This window comes from Ochlerotatus camptorhynchus, unplaced genomic scaffold (assembly GCF_037179485.1).
Source record: "Ochlerotatus camptorhynchus isolate MF236.1 unplaced genomic scaffold, CSIRO-AGI_Acam_v1.1 ptg000512l, whole genome shotgun sequence".
Taxonomy (NCBI): domain Eukaryota; kingdom Metazoa; phylum Arthropoda; class Insecta; order Diptera; family Culicidae; genus Ochlerotatus; species Ochlerotatus camptorhynchus.
The window spans coordinates 149,206-170,230 of NW_027040996.1; the positions used below are offsets into that span (position 1 = coordinate 149,206).

The window sequence follows — 21,025 nt, forward strand, 5'->3', positions numbered from 1 at the left end:
TGAACAAAGGGTCATGCTAATGCATTTCCTATAGTTCTCAAAAATTTTATTCTCATCAACAACTATTCGTTCAACTCTAGCTCCACTTATCTGAAGCTTGAAGTTCAAACCTGGAGCGCCAGCGAGCACACATTCTGGTGGTCGCAATTCCGCAAACGATCCGACTTTGTATTGTGGGAAATTATTCTTGAAAACAGCGTAAATTTCTTTCAAATTTCCCACAATTATTTTTTTCTGTCGATGTTCTCTTGTTTCTCCTACCTTAACACTTTTGAAGTCTTTCGTGCCTGTTAGTTCTTTGCTTATATCCTGTTCATGGTAGAAAGTAACTACTGCTTCAGTCGTCTCTGATGGAAGTGGCTTGCCTTTTTTTTTGTATTTGCGGTGCACAATATGCCTTTTTCAGCAACATTTTTTTAACTACCTGGATAAGTCTGAATTCGACGGATACTCCAAGATTTTGGTAAAACTGGCAGAATTTGTTTTTTTTTCGTTATGTGTGACCATTGTTGAAAATTTGTCTTTCAGTTGATTCATCATCTCCCTACCTGCTTTCTCAAAATCCAGGCTATCGTCGATTTCGGTATCGGAATCTTCAGCTGCTGTCTCCATTAAGCTGTTACAAGATTCCCTAAAACTGTGTACTGCATCTTCATATTTCCTTTTTCGGTAACTTTTTGAACGAGTTAGCTTCCATGTTGTTGTTGGACTAAACCCCAACGTTTGAAGCGTTTTATTAACGTTCTCAATCTTTGACGATTTGGCACCCACCAGCGTTGCGTCGCTTTTTCCCATGGTAGCATAACACTGGAGCCCTGTTCGGATAGCACAATGTCCTTACAACTAGAACTCTGTGCTTAAAGTGTCTTTTTGACGGCAAGTTTGCAGGATATACAAAGCTTGCGCCCTTCAACAATATTTGGGTTAAAATGATGGTAGTTGTCGTGATATTTTGTATTTATTGTCCATAAATTTCGGTGACGTACAATTTTGTGAGTTTTGTACAGTAGCAAATAATCGTATGAGTTTAAATTATTGGAATTACCTAATGGATTACAGCATATTTGTTTTACCTTTTTCGTAGCATTTCAGAAATTATATCGTCTGTAAGTTTTTTACCTCAGAGCGCAGGTTAATCAAAAGCCACTGCCTTGTCGTATAATGTTGTGATGTTCTGTACTGCCTGTCTTTCGAACAATTTAGTTTATTTGTTTTGCCAATCGAATACACCATGGTGCTTTTGTAGTAAAAAATTGAAAAACACATATTTCAAAAGTATAATAAGCGTTTGATATTAAAATAAAAACACAGTCATGTTTCACGAAAAAGGATTTTAATAAATTTTATCAACGCAAAAGTATTCGCTGTGTATTATTATCAAAAAAGAATATTCACTTAAGTACTTACCACACAGGGGAAGATCAGTTTTTTGCATAATATTTAGAGTCACTTATTGAATCAATACAATCATTCGCTTTAGCAAGCACTTTTAATTTTAGTTACACCACAATATAAATAATACAGACAGATCCGTACATTTTGAATTCAAAATGAATTGGTATGCGCACAAGATAGTTTTCGCTTGATTTTTCAACGTTGGCATCGCTGAAATAATAGACACATAAATCAACCTATATTAAAGCACAGGTATAGTATTCACTATAAGGTTTACGTAATGGTAGAAAATGGAAAAAAGCAAAAAAAAAACTATTGATAGAGATTGCACAGAAATGCAATTTATGCAACTGTGTCCTATTTCTATTTTTTCTGAGTATTTTTAAAATAAATGCACTTTAAAAATTTCAAGCAACATTTATATTCTGGTTGTCACTTAGGTATTTTATTGTATCTCTTGACCCATATTTCCAAATCATTTCATTTTTGGGACGCATCCAGTGGATGGTTTTTGGCAAATAAAATCAGGTCAATATCTTGAAAACAACAAACGCCGAGCGGTATGGAAAATAACCATTTTTTGATAATTTGGATCCCTCATGTATTCTGCTTCCATACTGTTGTTTCAATAACAAAAAAAAAATGTGTATATTTATTAAATTCTACATTAAAAACCCTTCAAATTGGCTTCAACTTGTTTGGCTGCGGAGTAATCTCAATTCAAAGGTATGATTAAATGATTTTTCGACTGAAATACTGAAAAAAACCTGTACTCACTCATTTAATTATATCTCATAAACCATACTTCCAAATCTATTCAGTTTGTGAACAAATCTTTTAGTTGGTTATTGTAATAACTGGAAAAATTTCAGGTCAATATCTTGAAAAACAACAAAAGTCGAGCGGTATGAAAAATAGCCATTATTTGATAATTTGGATACCTTCCGATAATCTGCTCCTATACTGTAGTTTAAATAACACCAACACATCCAAAATGCTCGTTATTTTATAAATTACTGTTATGGTTCGAGTGACTTGCCTTTGATAAAAACACGTCTACTGAGAAGTCATGTTTCTCGATTACTTTTTCAAAGGGACGTATCAGCTTTTGTAAACGATGCATTTGATCGTCGATTTGGTGTAACTGGTAGCTCGCCCACGCATGCTAATACCTTGTACAGACATACAAAGTACACTGTTGTACCATAGAGGTTGGTTGTACCAAGTTACCGGAAAACAAGATCGACAGAAAACAAATCAAGGGAAAGGAAGGCACGTTTCCACCCTATTTTGGACAGTTAAAACAATTTTAAAATCATCAATGACAAACACCTTTTGTCTATTATATTAAATTTACCACTGTTCGAATCTTGTAGTAAAGCCGTTGGTCCCTGGTTCATGAGTTGATGGGTCGACAGGTGTGGGAGCTGCCTACCTGGCGTGGGTAGCATTGGTGCTCAGCACGGAAAACAAGATCGACGAAAAACAAATTAAGGAAAAAAAAATAAACAAAAACTTCTAGAACAAAGTATGCCTCTGAAACAACATTCTTTTTTTTTAACGTCGATCTCTGTTCCACAATTTAGTGCCAATCACCGACGGACATCGATTGCTATCCATTGACGGCAACCGAATGTGCAGGAAGGCAGCTTCCACACCTGCGTAGGATATAGCACCCATTCACAACACACATGGGCCGGGACCAACGGCTTTACTTCCCTTCCGAAGGAAGACGTGACCAGAGATTTTTATGCCTCAGAAAAATCCCACCGACCTCGGCTGGGATTGAACCCAAACCCATTGGGGTGAGAAAACAGTCACGCTTACCACTACACCACCGTCGCCGGTATTCTGGCATTATGTCTGAAAAAGTATTTTGTATACGGAATAATAATTTAAAAAAATAACGTTCAAGGTTGTAACTTTGCCATTTTTTTTACCAAATTTCAATATTTTGGAACCGTTGTGAAGATAAATAACATTCTGACATTGTTGTGTTTAAAAAAGTACTTTTTGTAAGAAATTTTGACAAAATACTTACGTGTAGGCTGTAGGGTAAACGCTCCTATAGTTGCGGTACGTTAGAAGCGTTAGGTTCCTATAGTTGTGTATGGAGACTCCGTACACAACTATAGGAACCTAACGCTTCTAACGTACCGCAACTATAGGAGCGTTTCCCCTAACGTTGCCAGTTTTTTTTTTTTTTTTTTACCAAATTCGAATCTCATTCCTAGTTGAACACTCAGTCGGTTAACAACGTCCCGGTCTCAGTCACGCGGCATCTAGTTTTTTTTCGGAGTTTTTTCCGCCCGAGCGGTTTTTTCACCCCCCCATTGGGTGCCCCAAGTGACCAGTGTGCAACAGAGGAAGTGGAATTCCATGCGCCGAGCCCCTTGGAGTTGCCATCCAGCTTTAATTCACCCCGGTAATCCATCCGGTCGTCAAGCCATTTTTTCATTATCGTGCCGACCCACCAACACCAACCATCACCACCAGCAGCAGCAAACGGACCATCTAGCTGCAACGGCTGATAGGTTGTTTACAACCGGCATAAGTATTAGACAATACATTTTGCAAGTCCATTGCCTCCCTATTGTAGTTTAATTTTGCCTCGTGGCGCGTGACTCTGTCTCTCACCCCTGGTAGGGGAGTATGGGTCATAGTGAGACAACTTTTTGCAAGTAGATATAAGTTTTTTTGTTTTTTTTTTTGTTTCGATTTTTTTTTTTTTCTTTTTGATTTGTTCGTACGTCGGGCAAAAAATTTAATTACTAGTAATTAAAATTAATTAATTAGTGAAGGTTTTAATTTTTTTTTCCTTCTTAAGTGGTTGCGCACCGCTTTTGCGCAACACTTATGGCATCTTCCGATGCCTACGTTACGCGAACCAGATACTATGAACCGTCTTCGAAAGGACCATGGGTTGTCTTTTTTCGGCCCAAAAATAAACCATTGAAAACTCTCGACATAACGAGAGATTTGCTGCGTAAGTATCCGGGAATCTTGGTACACAAAGAAAGATTCAACAAACTGCGTGTAGAAGCACCGACTTATGATGTGGCAAATAAAATTGCTGATCACGAGCTTTTTAGTGTTGAGTATAACATCTACATCCCTTCTCGAGATGTGGAGATAGAAGGCGTGGTCTCCGACGCGAGTCTGACTGTCGAGGACTTGAAACATGCCTCGGGAACTTTTAAAAACTCGACATTCGCTACCGCGCTAGTGAAGATACTGGATGTAAGGCAACTGCATTCAGCATCTTTGCTAGACGGTAAAAAAGTTTATAAACATTCAGACTCGTTCCGGGTGACTTTCGCAGGTTCAGTTCTCCCAAACTTTGTTAAAATTGATGGTGCTTTTTTTCCGGTGCGGTTGTTTGTACAGAGGGTATATAATTGTACCAACTGCAAAAGGCTGGGACACTCGGCCAGCCATTGCGGCAACAAAACTCGTTGTGGCAATTGTGGTGAAAACCACAAAGAGGATTCTTGCCACAAAGAATCAGTAAAATGCGCTTACTGTGGCGAGAATCCTCACCCCTTGCAGGAGTGCCCGATGTACAAACAGCACTCCGATAAAGTGCAGCGTTCAATCTCTGGACGCTCCAAGCAGACATATGCTCAAATGTTGAAGGCTGCATCAGCCGTCCAAGATGCAAACCAATTTTCGGTTTTGTCAGTTGAAGAATCGGACTCTGACTCATCCGATGAAGGTGATTCTACGGTGGTACACGCACCTTCAAAAATGGACGGTTCCTCAAAAAGAAAATGCCCCTCCCCGAAAGTGCGCCGTAAGAAAACTAAAGTCACCTCCAGACGATTGCCAAATTCCCAGGGTAATGGGGATGAAAAAACAAAACCGAAGGCTCCTGTTGATCCAATCCCTGGATGCAGCAAGAATTTTCCGCCATTGCCCAACAAAGATAAAAAAAATAAAAAAGCTGCTCCTCAAACTTCTCAAAAGAAATCCAAGTCCGAACGAGGTTTGCTAGCTTTTTCGGACATTGTGGAATTCATATTAAACATGTTCAACATACAAGACCCTCTAAGAAGCTTAGTTTCTGCCTTGCTTCCAACATTAGAATCATATCTTAAGCAATTGACTGTTTCATGGCCCCTCCTTGCATCAATCATATCTTTCGATGGATAATTCGTCGAACGAGGTCGAAGATATGATCACTGTGCTACAGTGGAACTGCCGTAGTCTAGTGCCTAAACTAGACTCGTTCAAATTTTTACTTCACAATTCTGACTGTGATATATTTGCTCTCTGTGAAACATGGCTTTCTTCCGATAAAGAACTCAACTTCCACGATTTTAACATTATACGCCTGGATAGAGACGATTCTTATGGAGGAGTACTTTTAGGGATCAAAAAGTGCTACCCTTTCTACAAAATTCCCCTTCCTGCTCTATCCGGCGTCGAAATCGTTGCTTGCCAAATAAATGTGAAGAACAAAGATCTTTGCATAGCTTCAGTATACGTTCCACCAAGAACCTCCATTAGCCGTAGTCAACTCTGGAATCTAGTTTCGATTCTTCCATCCCCAGTATTAATTCTGGGTGATATGAACTCCCATGGTACTGGGTGGGGCGATCTATATGACGACAATAGAGCGGCTATTTTTTACGATTTATGTGACGATTTCAATTTGACTATTTTGAACACTGGTGAAGCGACACGTATAGCAAAACCTCCGGCTCGAGAAAGCCGACTCGACCTATCTTTGTGTTCAAGATCGCTATCATTGGATTGTCAGTGGAACGTTATCAATGATCCCCATGGTAGCGATCATTTGCCAATCATCATTTCAATAAAGTGTGGCCCTCACTCTGCAGAACCATCTCGGGTTCCATTTGATCTTACAAGGAACATCGACTGGCAGAAATATGCAACGGCGGTGACTATCGGTATCGAATCAATAGATACGCTCCCACCATTGGAAGAATATCGATTCCTCACCGATTTGATATATAAAAGCTCTCTGGAAGCACAAAAAAGAAAAGTTCCAAGTGCATCCTTTAAAAGGAGACCAGCCACACCTGGATGGGATGAAGAATGCACAAAATTGTATGTAGAAAAATCTGATGCTTTCAAAGCTTTTCGTAGACACAAAACCTCCACTTACTTCGAGGAATATTCAAAGCTTGAGACAAAGCTGAAACAATTAATCAAAGCAAAAAAACGCGGTTATTGGCGCAATTTCGTCGAGGGACTCTCACGAGAAACCTCAATGAACACCTTGTGGAGGGTGGCTCGCAACATGCGTAACCGCTCATCTTTCACTGAGAGTGAAGAATACTCCAACCGATGGATATTCGATTTCGCTAAAAAGGTCTGTCCGGACTCAGTTCCAGCACAAAATATTCTTCGAGAAGCGTCTCCTAGCGGCGGCTCTCTGGATAGACCATTCTCAATGCTGGATTTCTCTATGGCTCTTCTTTCATCGAACAACTCCTCACCGGGAAGCGATATGATTAAATTCAATCTTCTGAAAAATCTCCCAGATATCGCTAAAAGACGCTTGCTAGATTTATTCAATTCCTTGCTAGAAAACAACATTGTACCGCCTGAATGGAGACAGGTCAAAGTAATAGCCATTAAAAAACCTGGCAAATCAGCGTCTGACCATAACTCATACCGTCCGATTGCTATGCTTTCGTGCATTAGGAAATTGTTGGAGAAAATAATCCTTCGGAGACTCGATCACTGGGTCGAATCAAATAACTTGCTATCAAATACACAGTTTGGGTTCCGCAAGAGCAAAGGAACAAACGATTGTCTAGCGCTGCTTTCCACAGATATTCAACTGGCCTTTGCACACAAGGAGCAATTGGCTTCAGTATTCTTGGACATTAAGGGGGCTTTTGATTCTGTTTCCATTGACATTCTGTCAGACAATCTGCACAGATGTGGACTTCCTGGAATTTTTAATAATTACTTGTACAATTTGTTGTCAGAAAAGCAAATGAACTTTTCCCTTGGACAACTGACAACTTCCAGAATTAGCTACATGGGCCTGCCCCAAGGCTCATGTCTCAGCCCTCTTCTTTATAACTTTTATGTCAAAGATATCGACAACTGTTTAGCAGAACAATGCACGCTAAGACAACTTGCAGATGACGGTGTGGTTTCCGTAAGAGGTCCACATGCCGTGGACTTGCAAGGACCATTGCAAAATTCCTTAGATAACTTGTCTTCTTGGGCTATGAATCTAGGGATCGAATTCTCGCCGCAGAAAACTGAACTGGTAGTGTTTACTCGAAAGCGGTACCCAGCCCAAATGCAGCTTAATCTTTTGGGCAGAAACATTACCCAATCATTGTCTTTCAAGTACCTTGGGGTCTGGTTTGATTCAAAGTGCACTTGGAATGCCCATATTACGTATTTGAAGCAAAAATGTCAGCAGAGGATCAACTTTCTCCGTTCAATTTGCGGCACATGGTGGGGTGCTCATCCGGGAGACCTCATAACGCTTTATAAAACAACTATTCTCTCTGTTCTAGAGTACGGCTCTTTCTGCTTTCTCTCGGCAAGAAAAAGTCACCTAATAAAATTGGAACGAATTCAATATCGTTGTCTGCGTATTGCTCTAGGCTATATGCACTCAACGCATAACATGAGTCTCGAGGTTCTGGCAGGAGTAACACCCCTCCAGAACCGTTTCTGGGAGCTCTCTCTCAGAATACTAATCAAATGCGGAGTGACGAACACACTTATAATTGCTAATTTTGAAGAAATTCTTGGGTTGAACACACAATCTCGATTTATGAGAATCTACCACCACTACATATCATCAGATATGTGTCTTCCTTGTTATACTCCAGACCGTGTTCACTTCACCAATCGCAGTTCCTCAATTGAATATGATCTGACCATGAAACAAGCAGCTCATGGGATTCCCGATCAACTTCGACCTATTATTATTCCGCGTATTTTTACTGAAAAGTACCAACAAGTCAATTGCATGAAAAGATATTTTACAGACGGGTCCCGTCTCAATGGATCCACTGGCTTCGGTGTCTTCAATGAAAACTCTAGCGCCTTTCGCAAACTTCAGGAACCTTGTTCCGTTTTTGTTGCTGAGCTGGCAGCAATCAACTTCGCATTGGGGATGATTTCCAACATGCCCGCAGACCATTACTTCATCTTCACGGATAGTCTCAGTTCGATTGAGGCTATTCGGTCGATGAAACAAGGTAGGCACTCATCTTATTTCCTTTCAAAGGTAAGGGAGCAGATGTGTGTGCTGGTCGAAAGATCATATATGATTACCTTTGTATGGGTCCCCTCACATTGCTCAATCCCAGGCAATGAGAAGGCGGACTCTCTCGCAAAGGTGGGCGCGCAGGAAGGCGAATTGTATGACAGGCAAATTTCACACGATGAATTTTACCATTTAGTGCGTCAGAGTACCTTTTCGAGTTGGCAAACCGATTGGGACACTGGAAATCTTGGACGGTGGTTACATTCAATTATTCCTAATGTTTCTTCGAGAGCGTGGTTTAAAGGCTTGGGCTTAAGTCGTGACTTCATTCGCGTGATGAGTAGACTTATGTCCAACCACTACTCGCTAGATGCTCATCTCAATAGAATAAACCTCGTGGACAGCAACATCTGTCGGTGTGGAAACGGTTACGATGACATCGAACACGCAGTTTGGCAATGTACGGATAATGACGCCGCCAGAGAGCGACTTTTGAATACCCTCGAGGCCCAAGGAAGACAACCCTATGTTCCTGTCAGAGACGTGTTGGCAACCCGTGATCTCTGCTATATGCAGTCCGTTTATGTTTTTCTTCAAATGTCTAGTATAAGAATTTAATTCCTTTTGTCTTTTGTCTCTCTTTATTAGTTTTTGTTTGTCTTGTCCCCCCGTCTCGATGAGTCTCATCGTCGCCCACTGGTCACCCACCATAGCCGGTCGAACTCCGGACGAAGCTAGAACAGCACTACCGTTCATACTGGCGACAACGCTCTGATGAGACAACGAAACCCTACCCCAAGCTCCTCCTCTGATCCTATCCTTCGAAAATGTACCCTTCTAACCTCGAGTAAGCCGCGAGTAATCGGCCCAACTCCTACTAGACATAGAATTAAGTGAATCTTGTTACACACAGTGTACAATGAATTATCGGCTCCGTAAAGCTAACGCGATTGAGCCTTCCAAATAAACGAACTAGATAAAAAAAAAAAAAAAAATCGAATCTTTTAGTATTGTTGTAAAGATAATAATGTGCTCTAAATACGTCTAGAACAAAATATGCCTCTGAAATACCATTCTGACATCGTTGTGTTTAAAAAAGTAGTATTTATTCAAAAATATCAAGTTTTGAATAATGGAGGCTTATTACAAAGGAAGTTACGCCACCTCAAAGGCCGTTGCGGTACATAGAAATTCAATTCGACGTAAATTTGCTGGGGCGTCAATTTCATTAGTCAACCTATTAGAAACGAAGACAGCTTGCATGATGAATATTCTTTTCTCCAGGGATCAATTCCTAATGCTCAATATTCGTATGGCGGAAGATGCGTAGCATCTCGCCAGGGAAAGTGCCGAAGAGCTAAGTACCCAAAACGTTTTCGCACAGCCTCGATGCGGTAAATCCAGTTTGTGATATACGGACGATACAAGACTGATGATTCCAGCATAGATCGCACTAGGGCACAATGGAGAGATTTCAAGCACAGTGGATCACGAAATCCGTCAGCAAACTTAAGCATGGAACCGAGCTTTGCTTTCGAAATAGCATCTTCATAATCTGGTAGGAAGTTAAGCTCATATTATACCGAGATCCCTAACCTGATCAACGCGTTCAAGGGTTTGTTTACATATGCTGTAGTTGAAAGTGTTCGGTTGATACTTTCTACTGAACGAAATTGTGTTGCATTTGGTTATGACAGCGACTCTGTAGCTCTTTACTCCTATGGTAAAATCCATAAGCAAACCTGGCGGACTTCGTACTATTCTTTCACTCCACCAAGAAATCCCATAAGAAACTGTCAATCTTTTCTTTTCTTTTTTTCCTTTGGTTTGTTTTTTCCGTCGATCTTGTTTTCCGTGCTGAGCACCAATGCTACCGACGTGCCAGGAAGGCAGCTCTCACACCTGGACCCTACCTATCGACCCATCAATTCATGAACCGGGGACCAACGGCTTTACTTCCCATCCGAAGGAAGGCGTGATCGTGATCAGAGATGTTATTGACGAGTGCACCGATGAATTTGAGTTCACTCACTCGACAAAAAGTGACACAACAGCGGGGCCCTGTTTACTGAAAATGAACATATATGTGTTCATTTTTAGTAAACAGGGCCCCGCTGTTGTGTCACTTTTTGTCGAGTGAGTGAACTCAAATCCATCCGTGCACTCGTCAATGCCTCAGAACATCCCGGCGGCTCTTTAGACGAAACAAGACATTTCAAGCTGAGCATTGCATTAGGTCCTAAGTAACATTGATCGATTCTCTTCGTCGACTTTCTCTTTCTTTAATAACTAGAGCACATAACCGTTTTTTTTTTGTGTTTTTCGTATAAGATGCTAGATAAAACCTTCTTTTATCAATCTTTGTGCTGAAAATACATGGGAATGACTTTACATGACCTGGGGATGCAAAGAGAAAGTCGACGAAGAGAATCTGTCAATGTTACTTAAGACCTAATGCAATGTTCAGCTTGATTTCGAGACGAAGATCTACACGGTAACCGCAAAATACCCAATAATTACTATAAAAACTCGATATTGACTACAAAGTACGCATTTTCGAGGGAGACTGGGACTACCTATAAAATGAGTAAAAATATTACCCATTTATGAGTAATTGTTGCTCAAAAATTAATACTTATTATACTAGAAATACTCAGAGGGAGAGATGGGCGGAGCGAATGTTTTGAGCCAAATGAACTGTCAAAATCTGAGTCAATCGAACATTCCAATTAGTTTTTTTCCGAGGATTTCTTATTCTTACTAGAATAAATTTGAGAGCATTGCAATCGAACAGAAATTCAATCACCTTTATGTTTTGTGTGCTTCTCAAATTCAACTAGTTTTTGGAATCAAAACCAATATTCTAACTCTATTGATTAATTGATCTTCGTTGGTTATTGAATGGCACCAAGAAATGTGCAAAATATTGCGATGCAATCAATTATTATTTTGCACGTAAATCGAATCAAAAATAAAAGTCATTTGAAATGCTAGCTTCTAGCAAGGGTTGCAAGATAATTTAGGAACAAATCCCTGCTGCCGAATTGTATTTTGTTTTCTCCGCCTATCTCTCCCTCTGAGTATTTCTACTTACTACTTATCCCCCTCCCCATGGACATGGAGGTTGACGGTACTGAAGCAAAGGGTTATGTTTAATTTCTTTATATTTGCAACGATGATGATTTCCTATAGTGACACATATCACCTTCTTAATTCTTCAGTATGCCTCAAACGATTAATTCTTGGTTGTTAATAGAACTTCCTTGATGAAATCGGCTGCTTCATGCAGACTGAGCAATCCTGATTATAGTATCAGATTTGTTCTGTATACAGAGGAACTGGGAGAGCTTATTAGAAACTTCTCACCGATAAAGTAATCTTCTAGTAAATTTTCCATATAATTTTATTAATATTTTATTTTATTTAAGCATATTATTTTTGAAACAGTCAATTAGCATTAACATACGATACAAGAGATTCAATATTACTTGCTCGTTTTTGCGTAAAATAATCAATATTTATTTTACTTGTAATTACCTTTGAAAGTGTTTTCTTCAGGTTTTTTTTTTGTGATCTAAATTTTTTTTCCAATTTGGTTAGAAGTTTCGAAGCTAACGCATGTCCACAGGCCTAATAGAAAGATAGTCAGAAAAAGTGTGTCATGAAGAATGGTTGCATTCAGGGTTGCTTCCACTCACTAGCTATAGATGAGTGATTTTCGGAGTTTTGAATTCGTTAGATGTTGTAATGGAGATTTGTGTTGTTGGATGCGGGAGGAGATTGGGTTGCGGGTGTTTGACGCATATAGCCTGTCAATTTCGCTGTCAGAGTGTCGCAGTCGGCGGTTTTATGATTCGTGAGCGCACGCGATTCGTAGAATCGTTGATTGTTACTGCAAGTGGATTTGGCGGGTTTTGTGTGTCGGACGCTTGCTTTTTGGCCTCTTCTTGTGTCTAACATGTGCAGGGTATCATTATAGCGTCTAATTGTTTTGAGATTCCTGGTTGCGTGAAATATATTTGTGAGAATATCTTTTTGAGATTTTAGTTGTCACGTTTTGTTTGTAGTTTATATTTTATTTCTTTCATGTAATTATCGTAAATAATAGTTATTCAATAATAGATAGTTCATCCATATAATTGTACTTTGACGCGAAGCGCTGTGGATTATGAGATGCTCGATGACCCTGGAGGGATCGATTTGCTTACTGAGCAGAAAATCATGGATTTAACTCCAAGCTCTTCCACAGCACAATAAATCGCCACCATCATTTGTATATTTGATATTGAACATTAACCTCGGAAACTATTTGCATATCAAGCGAAAACGTAGTCTTGTATTGTCGCGAAGCGTTATGGTTCTGATATGCTCGATGACCCTGGAGGAATCGTTTTTGCTTACTGAGCAGAAAATCACGGGTTTAATCCCAAGCTCTCCGTCATGACTCTAAAAATTCATGATGACTAAACAAAATGAATACGTTCTTTCGATAGCCTGCTATCGAAAGATTAAATAAACAACAACAAAACAATAAATACTTTTGGTTGCATCGCCAACTTGAGGTGAATCTTAACCGAACACCCTACCCAACCCTCCAACTCCGTAGCACTTATGAGGGTGTCGCTAAGTCGGTGGCCTCTCGTTAAGTAAGTACTACATCAACATTTCCTTCCATATCCCTAGTTATGGTAAAGATGGGCGTGGCAGACATGCTTCTGTTACTCTTATTTAGATTGGAACCAATGTTTACTCCCCAGCATTATTCCTGAAAGTAGTCTAACTGAGAATTTCAGAAGAGACGTGAGTGTCGCTAGTATCCAATCTACGAAGTATATTATAACAACGCTAACGCTAACGCTAAAATAAATACTTACTACTTATGTTTGTAGTTGTAAGTACTCATAAATGGGTAACATTTTACTCATTTAATGGGTAGTCCCAGTTTCCCTTGAAAATGCTTACTTTGTATTCATTATTGGGTATTTTCCGGTTACCGTGTAGAGTACGAGACTGTCTGCAGCACATAATTTGTTATCCTCATAGTTTAAAGTACGGATGTATGCATACATGCCAGGCGTATAACTGAAAACTCACCCTAGGTTATTTGCCTGCAAGTATGCTTTGATCCCAACTTGAAACTACACGAAAATATATACCGTACAGTTCTACCACTGCTGTTAAAGTTCTAAACGCAAACCAAACGCACTAGAGACACCTTGCGAGCTATTTGCGGAAAAAAGCTTGCTTGCCAAGTCTCAAACAATGTTGCGTACAAGTTCGATAGAATGTACAGAAACTTTGTCGGTGCAGAAACTATAGAAATGTTAAAGTAAGCACGGGGGATTCACGTAACTAATCATATTTAAAAATGAACGTTAAATGCTTGTACGACGATTGAGGAGAAACAGTTATGTCTGATTGTCTGGTGGTATAGCAAAATACGCAGCGAAGGGGGAGGGGTCTAAAACTGTAAAAAAAAGCTACGTAATTTATGGATGGTCCCTTATCGTACTACAAGCGCTTCTTTATGTTTAGCAACGTTCGTGGTTCGAGTACAGTCGGCAACCTGTTTGTTTTTTTTAACATAATTAATTTCATCCATCCTCATCAAACTGGCCCACGAACATAAAAGTTCTTATTTTTCACGGGCCAACCCCTAGATTTGTGGCATTAGGCGAGAAAACCTCTCTGTGAAAATTTCAGCTCATTCGGATGTAACACAAGATGGCGCTTTTAGTTTGAATTTTGTATGGAGAATTTGGATAAAATACATGACAAAATGACACTCCTACACTCTATCGACCATAAAAAAGTTTCCTTATTCTCGATTTGATTCAAATTTTTTAAAAACTTGTAGTTCAGTTCATGAGTAACAACTTTGCTGACGATTGCATCATAAATCCAGTAATTTTTATTGAGATATTCGCTTTTGAATGTATATGAGCATTTTGTATATGAAAATTTCAACCAAATCTCCTATATGAACATTAAACCAAAAGAGCCAGTCTGTGTAACGTCAAAAATAGCTGAAACATTCAGAGAGTGGTTATCGCACCAAAAGACACGAGCCTGGATGTGGGGCTGTGGAAAATATGAACTTTTATTTTTAGTGGTAATCTAGTTCATACGTTGCATAAGCTGCCTGTACTTTGTTGCAATATACGAGCAGAATGCACTTAATTAATTAATATCTTCATAATACTAACATGAATCGTGATGCTGTCTTCAGTAAAGTTGTTCCTTATAGTTTAAACTACGCTGAAATTCTGAGATGAATCGAGTTTGCTGAATCTGTTCTATGCACGAAAGAGTAAAGTAATGTTATTTCTCTAAAATACATTTCAACCAATATCTCCATACAAATTTGAAATCAAAAGCGCCAGCTCGTGTTACATCCTAATGAGCTGAAATTTTCAGTGAGTGGTTTTCTCACATAATGGCACAAATCTAGGGGTTGGCCCATTGAAAATATGATAAAAAATTTCCCCCATATAAATATGGGCCAGTCTAATCCTCATTCTCACTAATACCACAAACGAAGTGACAGACGGAGTGGCTCGAAAACTTTGGTGACTAAACTGCTATTTCAATTTTTCAGTGTACCACATGGCAACACTACTACTGGATTGTACTAGCATTTTCACCAAATGTATTAGAATGTTTTGGTTCTATCTCTTTCACTCTACTCAAAACTGAAATGCATAAAAAAATGACAAAATGATACACTCTTTGCACACTGTCAAAGAATCATTGTACACAAAATCAACTTTGTTCAAATCAAAACAAAAAACTAACCCATCTGGTAGATGATAGCACAAGCTTCCAAGAAAATTCTTAATGGATTTCTTCCCAGTTAGTCGTCTGTCACTTCGTTTGTGCTAATACTAACAATCAATACGAAACTAACGATTTTAAATTGGCTCACTACTTGACTAGCCTATTGGTCCCAAGCAAACGATTAAAGTATCCCATTCTAGTCGAAATTCTAGTACTATACAATGTTTATTTTGATTCGCTATAAAAGTTTGACAGATACAATGAGGGGTTAGTGGATTTTTCTATGTTTCGAGGGGTGAATCGATAAGCTTGGGACCGAAGAGAGTACCAGAGCTGAGCCAAAAAGTTGAGCTCGTTTCTTCGGGACCTTCTGGTCTTAGAGTTACCTCTATACTAATACACTCCCGGTTGGGTTTGGAAGCACAATATATAGAAAATAATAAATGATGCACCTAAATTTCATTACGTTCTCCCCGAATTCCTTCAGTTTTATATTACCACACTTTCCAAAGGAGTGCTGGGTACGTCGTTTCATCCTCGACAATCAGAGCGTCACCCTTGTACCCCTCCTTCATCCTCTCTTTCTGCTCTTTCTCTTTTTTATTCTTTTTTATCTCTTCTTCTCAGTGTTTGTTTGGACTAGGGTAAACGCTTCTATAGTTGCGGTACGTTAGAAGCGTTAGGTTCCTATAGTTGTGTATTGAGTCTCCATGCACAACTATAGGAACCTAATGCTTCTAACGTACCGCAACTATAGGAGCGTTTCCCCTATACGTCATTCACTGCCTTCACCAAATTGTCTTTTCTCTTGATCGTTGTTGCCTTCTTGGTCATCCTTTTTTTTGTGGCATCTCCTCCTCTCCTGATGTATCCCTACCCCGTTTATTGTTTGTTGTGTGTGTGTGTGTGTGAGTGTGTGTGTGTGTGTGTGTGTGTGTGTGTGTGTGTGTGTGTGTGTGTATGTGTGTGTGGTGTGTGTGTGTGTGCGTGTGCGTGTGTGTGTATGTATGTATGTGTGTGTGTGTGTGTGTGTGTGTGTGTGTGTGTGTGTGTGTGTGTGTGTGTGTGTGTGTGTGTGTGTGTGTGTATGTGTGTGTCTGTGCGTGTGTGTGTCTGTGTGTGTGTGTCTGTGTGTGTGTGTCTGTGTGTGTGTGTGTGTGTGTGTGTGTGTGTGTGTGTGTATGTGTGTGTGTCTGTGCGTGTGTGTGTCTGTGTGTGTGTGTCTGTGTGTGTGTGTGTGTGTGAGTGTGTGTGTGAGTGTGCGTGTGTGCGTGTGTGTGTGTGTGTGTGTGTGTGTGTGTGTGTGTGTGTGTGTGTGTGTGTGTGTGTGTGTGTGTGTGTGTGTGTGTGTGTGTGTGTGTGTGTGTGTGTGTGCTTGTGTGCGTATGTTTGTTTTTAGTATTTTTGCAAATCCAATACACCTTACCTTATGCTAAACATGTATTTTATATGGCTACTGTGATAATATCTTACCTTGTGAATAACTCAGCCTTCTTAAATTCACCTCGATTTACAGCCCCATAGCACCCGTTACGGTACTGTGGAGCACCACCTTTCGCTCTACCTCGCATTTGATCACTATGTCCTCTATTTATCCACCAAGTTTGCTGTCGTTTTTGCTTTGGAGGAATAATTGATTTCGAACTTTTATCTCTAGTATTGCTTTCACTTGAATTTTCGTAGGTCGTTTCATGTACTTCGTTTCCATAAGACAGATGAGTATTATTACTACTATCATCTAGCTTTTCTGAATCAGTAGAGTAGTTATTGTTGTATGATTCGTTGATGTCAATTTCATTACTTCTTGTGATTCTAATTTTGTTAACTTTGTTTTCAGCGGCATTTGTAAATTTGTTATACATATCGATTTGATCCTTTGAGCTCTTGACAGAACGCTTGTACTTTTGAGATTTATTGTTCCGCTGATTTGCTTTACTCGATGATTGTTGTCTGTCTGGGTTTCGCATAGATTTTCGTCCACCATCTCCATCTTGCTCCACTTTGGTCCAAGTTGATGCAAATAATCGTACTGTAGATCGCAAGAAATGGCGGTCTACTTTCATTGTCACCGGTCGTAGAGCCAGCAGTCCCACTGGAAAATCTTGAAAGTGATGGAACAACACATGTGACGATATGTTGTAATGCTTTAAGAAACTATTGGCTCGTTTTATCTTTAAATCCGCCAAATTTTCCTCATTACCATATAAATTATCTAAGTCACTACGGTTCATTTGAACACTGTTCATTTGGTTTTGTTCTCTAACGTGTGAATCGATAGTAAATCTATAAGTAGCACCATTAGATTGATTGAGATATTTTTTTCTTTCAAAACTATTTGTACGCATGAGTTCTTTTAGGTCTAGGTCTCCGCTTTTAGGGTAGTGGGTAACGACAGGCAATTCAACATTTTCATTATATAGATCCTCTTTACTATTAACATCGCGTTTAAATGTATCACTTTTTTTACTACTGCCAACAAGATTTTTAAAACTGAAACTGTTCTTCTGTAGCTCAACAACATGGTGGGACCGGTTTATGTTTTCGGCTTTGGTACGATTTTTCTTATGCTTAGGGTCAAAATACTCAAAGTCCATTTTACGTTCTACGAGATCAGCAATATGCGAATGTTGAATAATATCCGTAGAATCATAAAAATCTTCCTCAAGTTCTGTTTTACCATAATGGAACGGATTATTTAATTGCGCAGTCATATCATCATCAGCATCCGTACCGAATACCCCAATTGGAAATAGTGTGGGATCATAAAACTCTGTAGATGTGGTAGTATCCGCCCAAAGCCATATAAAATGTCCATTGAGCATCCGCATTCGCTGAGCTTCGGATAGAATGCGACGAGCTACTAGTAATTCACACAACAAGATTACGACACCTCTAGTGGACTGCGAAACTTTTGTAAGCTGCCTGTAAAACAGAATTTAAAAAAGCTGTATTAATTTATCTTCTTCAATAGTCAACCGTACACAGATGAAAATATGAATTATGACAGTTGTGTAAAATCATCCTCATGTACCAATAAGCTTCATCGTCATGTGCCAATAAACCTCAATGATCAATGTGGATATTATTAATTCTCGCGTCACTTTTCAAATAGACCAATGTAACATATCTACCATTTTGAGAAAATCGAAGTTGAAGTTCGACAGATTATTATTTTAACTGTTTAAAAACAATACATTTTGCTATACTATTTTTAATGTAGTCCGTGTAGATTAACGTTGAAAATGCAGAAGATACGGTAAAATCACAATTTTGATTTGAATTTCATGCTACAACATAGAAAAAAAAACACATAGGACGTTTTGACAAGTCGAGTTGTACATCGGACATGTTATATTGGACGATTTTTCTCAATGACATAACCAATCAGTGTTACATTGGACGTTTTGTCTACATGATACTAGATTCCCTTTCACAGATTTCAGAGTATAGTACCTAACTTTAGATTGGCCCCGCCTTTGGAAAATGAGCACCAATCATGTTAAGCAGTCCGAATGACCGAAGTAACAATCATATACCCATCATTTCAAACTGTACATTGGACAATTTTTGATCAATGATTATTTTAAATCAATGAAAGTAAATTTGGATGGATGTTTTTGTATCACATACAATGATAGAAGAGCAATAGTTTGTAACGCTTAACTCGATTTGTTTACATTTGTTACATTGTTCTATTTGAAAAGTGACGCGAGAATTGAGCTGAATATGTAGTTAGGACAACAGTATTAACTAACGTATGGAAAAATATAAACTTTGAAAATATCACAATACACTACAAAATATTGGCAAAATGACCAGAGTTCGGCGCCCCGTGAAATTATTGCATTTGTTACGCTTCGTTTACGATCGTTTTGCTGGCTCTCAACTTAGGCTCTGAACCATTTGGCGGTTTTAGGCTCTGAACCATTTGGTGGATTATTTTAACTTTTAGTTAAAATTTGACAGATGGAAAGTTATCGATTAACCCTGCTATCCGAGCGTGGTTACTTCTGACAGACAAGAAGTTAAATTTTGACAACCTTGGCTAAGTTCTTCTCAAAAACCGGTCGATCGATAGCACAGGGATTTTCTAACATAGAATATAACTTTCGAAATGTCACTTTTAGCCACGAGTTAAATTTAACTCGGCAAATGGTTCACAACCTTAAAAACATTTTTTTTTAATTTGACAGATGAAAAGTTATCGATTATCCCTGCTAACCGAGCGTAGTTATTTCTGACAGACAAGAAGTTAGATTTTGACAACCGTGGCTAAATTCTGCTCGAAACGAAAACCGGTCGATCGATAACCCAGGGATTTTCGAACATGGAAAATATCTTTCAAAATGTAACTTTTAAACAACGAATGATAGGTATTGCTGATTGCATCTGAAACTGGACTGTCCCAAAAATGCAAAAAGTGTGATAAAAGTGCACGTTTCCGTCAAATCGTTTTGATGTCTTCGGAGCACTTATTGCTTGCATCAATAAGAAGACACCAAGACGATTAGACGTAAACTTGCAGTTTTATCACACTTTTTAATAAGTGAAAACGCGCTTTTTAGTCCAATTTGGTGTGAAACGCTTAATATTTAACTCAGCAATTGGTTCACAGTCTTATGGTGATAATCTCCATCCGGTTTTATACTCGAATTAAACCCCGCTAAAGAATGTACGGCTGCTTTGATATAGCCATCAGAGTTGATAAACACGACTCTAAGTAAACATTTTATAGATCACCCAAACAGGGACGGTATTAAAAATTAATCCGAGTTGGAGCTTACCGCCATTAGTGTTCACTGTACAACACTGTTCAGCAATTCCACAGTTTTCAATGGATGGACCCACAGTTGTTTAAAAGTGAAAATGGATTTACTTAATTGTTTTCTGATGAATGCGTACATTTTGGCAAGGTGTAACTGTACTTCAGAAAACTATTTTTTTATAATAAAAGATAGAGAGAAAATGTGTATAAGACCCGAGCAAAGTCCAGCATCAAAATGACAGCAAATTTAAATCAAGTTTTGATATTAACATCAAACTGAAATCATAATTTGATTTCAGTTTACGCAATTGACAAATTTGATACCAAATTTTGTTTTCATTTTGCTGTACATTTGCTCTTCAAATATATGTTGTTGCGGGTTTGTTTTCATTGCCTTAGCATAACATCAAATTGAATACTTGTTTTGTTATCAATAGGAAAAATTGATATCAAATTAAGTTTTCAGTTTGATCTCACTGATAGCAGAAATAGTTTTCAATGTGATGTCACAGGAAGATTTGTTTGCTCTCAATTGTGATATTTTAACCGTTAAACGACAAAAACGACAGCAACCTGAGCAATCATTATCAGCCAAATCACAACATCAAATTTAGATTTCAATTTGATCCCAGACTTTGCTGAGTCGAGTTTCGAACGCCTTTGGATACGGTTGTGTGTTAAGTTCGTTCTCTGTTTTGTGCGTGCATTCGCTTTCATAGTTTTCGGCTGCATTTGCCGGATTAGCGCTGGCACTCTGCCTCCCGGACGGTTATACGTGTGTGGTGGATTGGTGGTTTTCTCGCTTTCCGAGAAGTTTTAGAATCGAGAAAGAAAACATGATTCATCATGTTTGCAAAATTGCAAGCATCAGAAGATTT

At 38.9% G+C, this 21,025-nt stretch overlaps 1 protein-coding gene across 5 annotated transcripts in view; it reads right to left on the reverse strand.

Annotated features, from left to right (window-relative positions):
• The window catches only part of LOC135712892 (glutamate receptor ionotropic, NMDA 3A-like), a 91,577-nt gene extending 73,261 nt beyond the window's left edge, over nucleotides 1–18,316 (reverse strand). For all 5 annotated transcript variants that reach the window (XM_065235986.1, XM_065235984.1, XM_065235983.1 and 2 more), the window contains exon 1: nucleotides 16,856–18,316. In XM_065235986.1, the coding sequence (XP_065092058.1) occupies nucleotides 16,856–18,210 (1,355 nt within the window). In that variant the 5' untranslated portion in view covers nucleotides 18,211–18,316. The remainder of the gene's footprint in view (nucleotides 1–16,855) is intronic.
• Nucleotides 18,317–21,025: the final 2,709 nt, after the last annotated feature.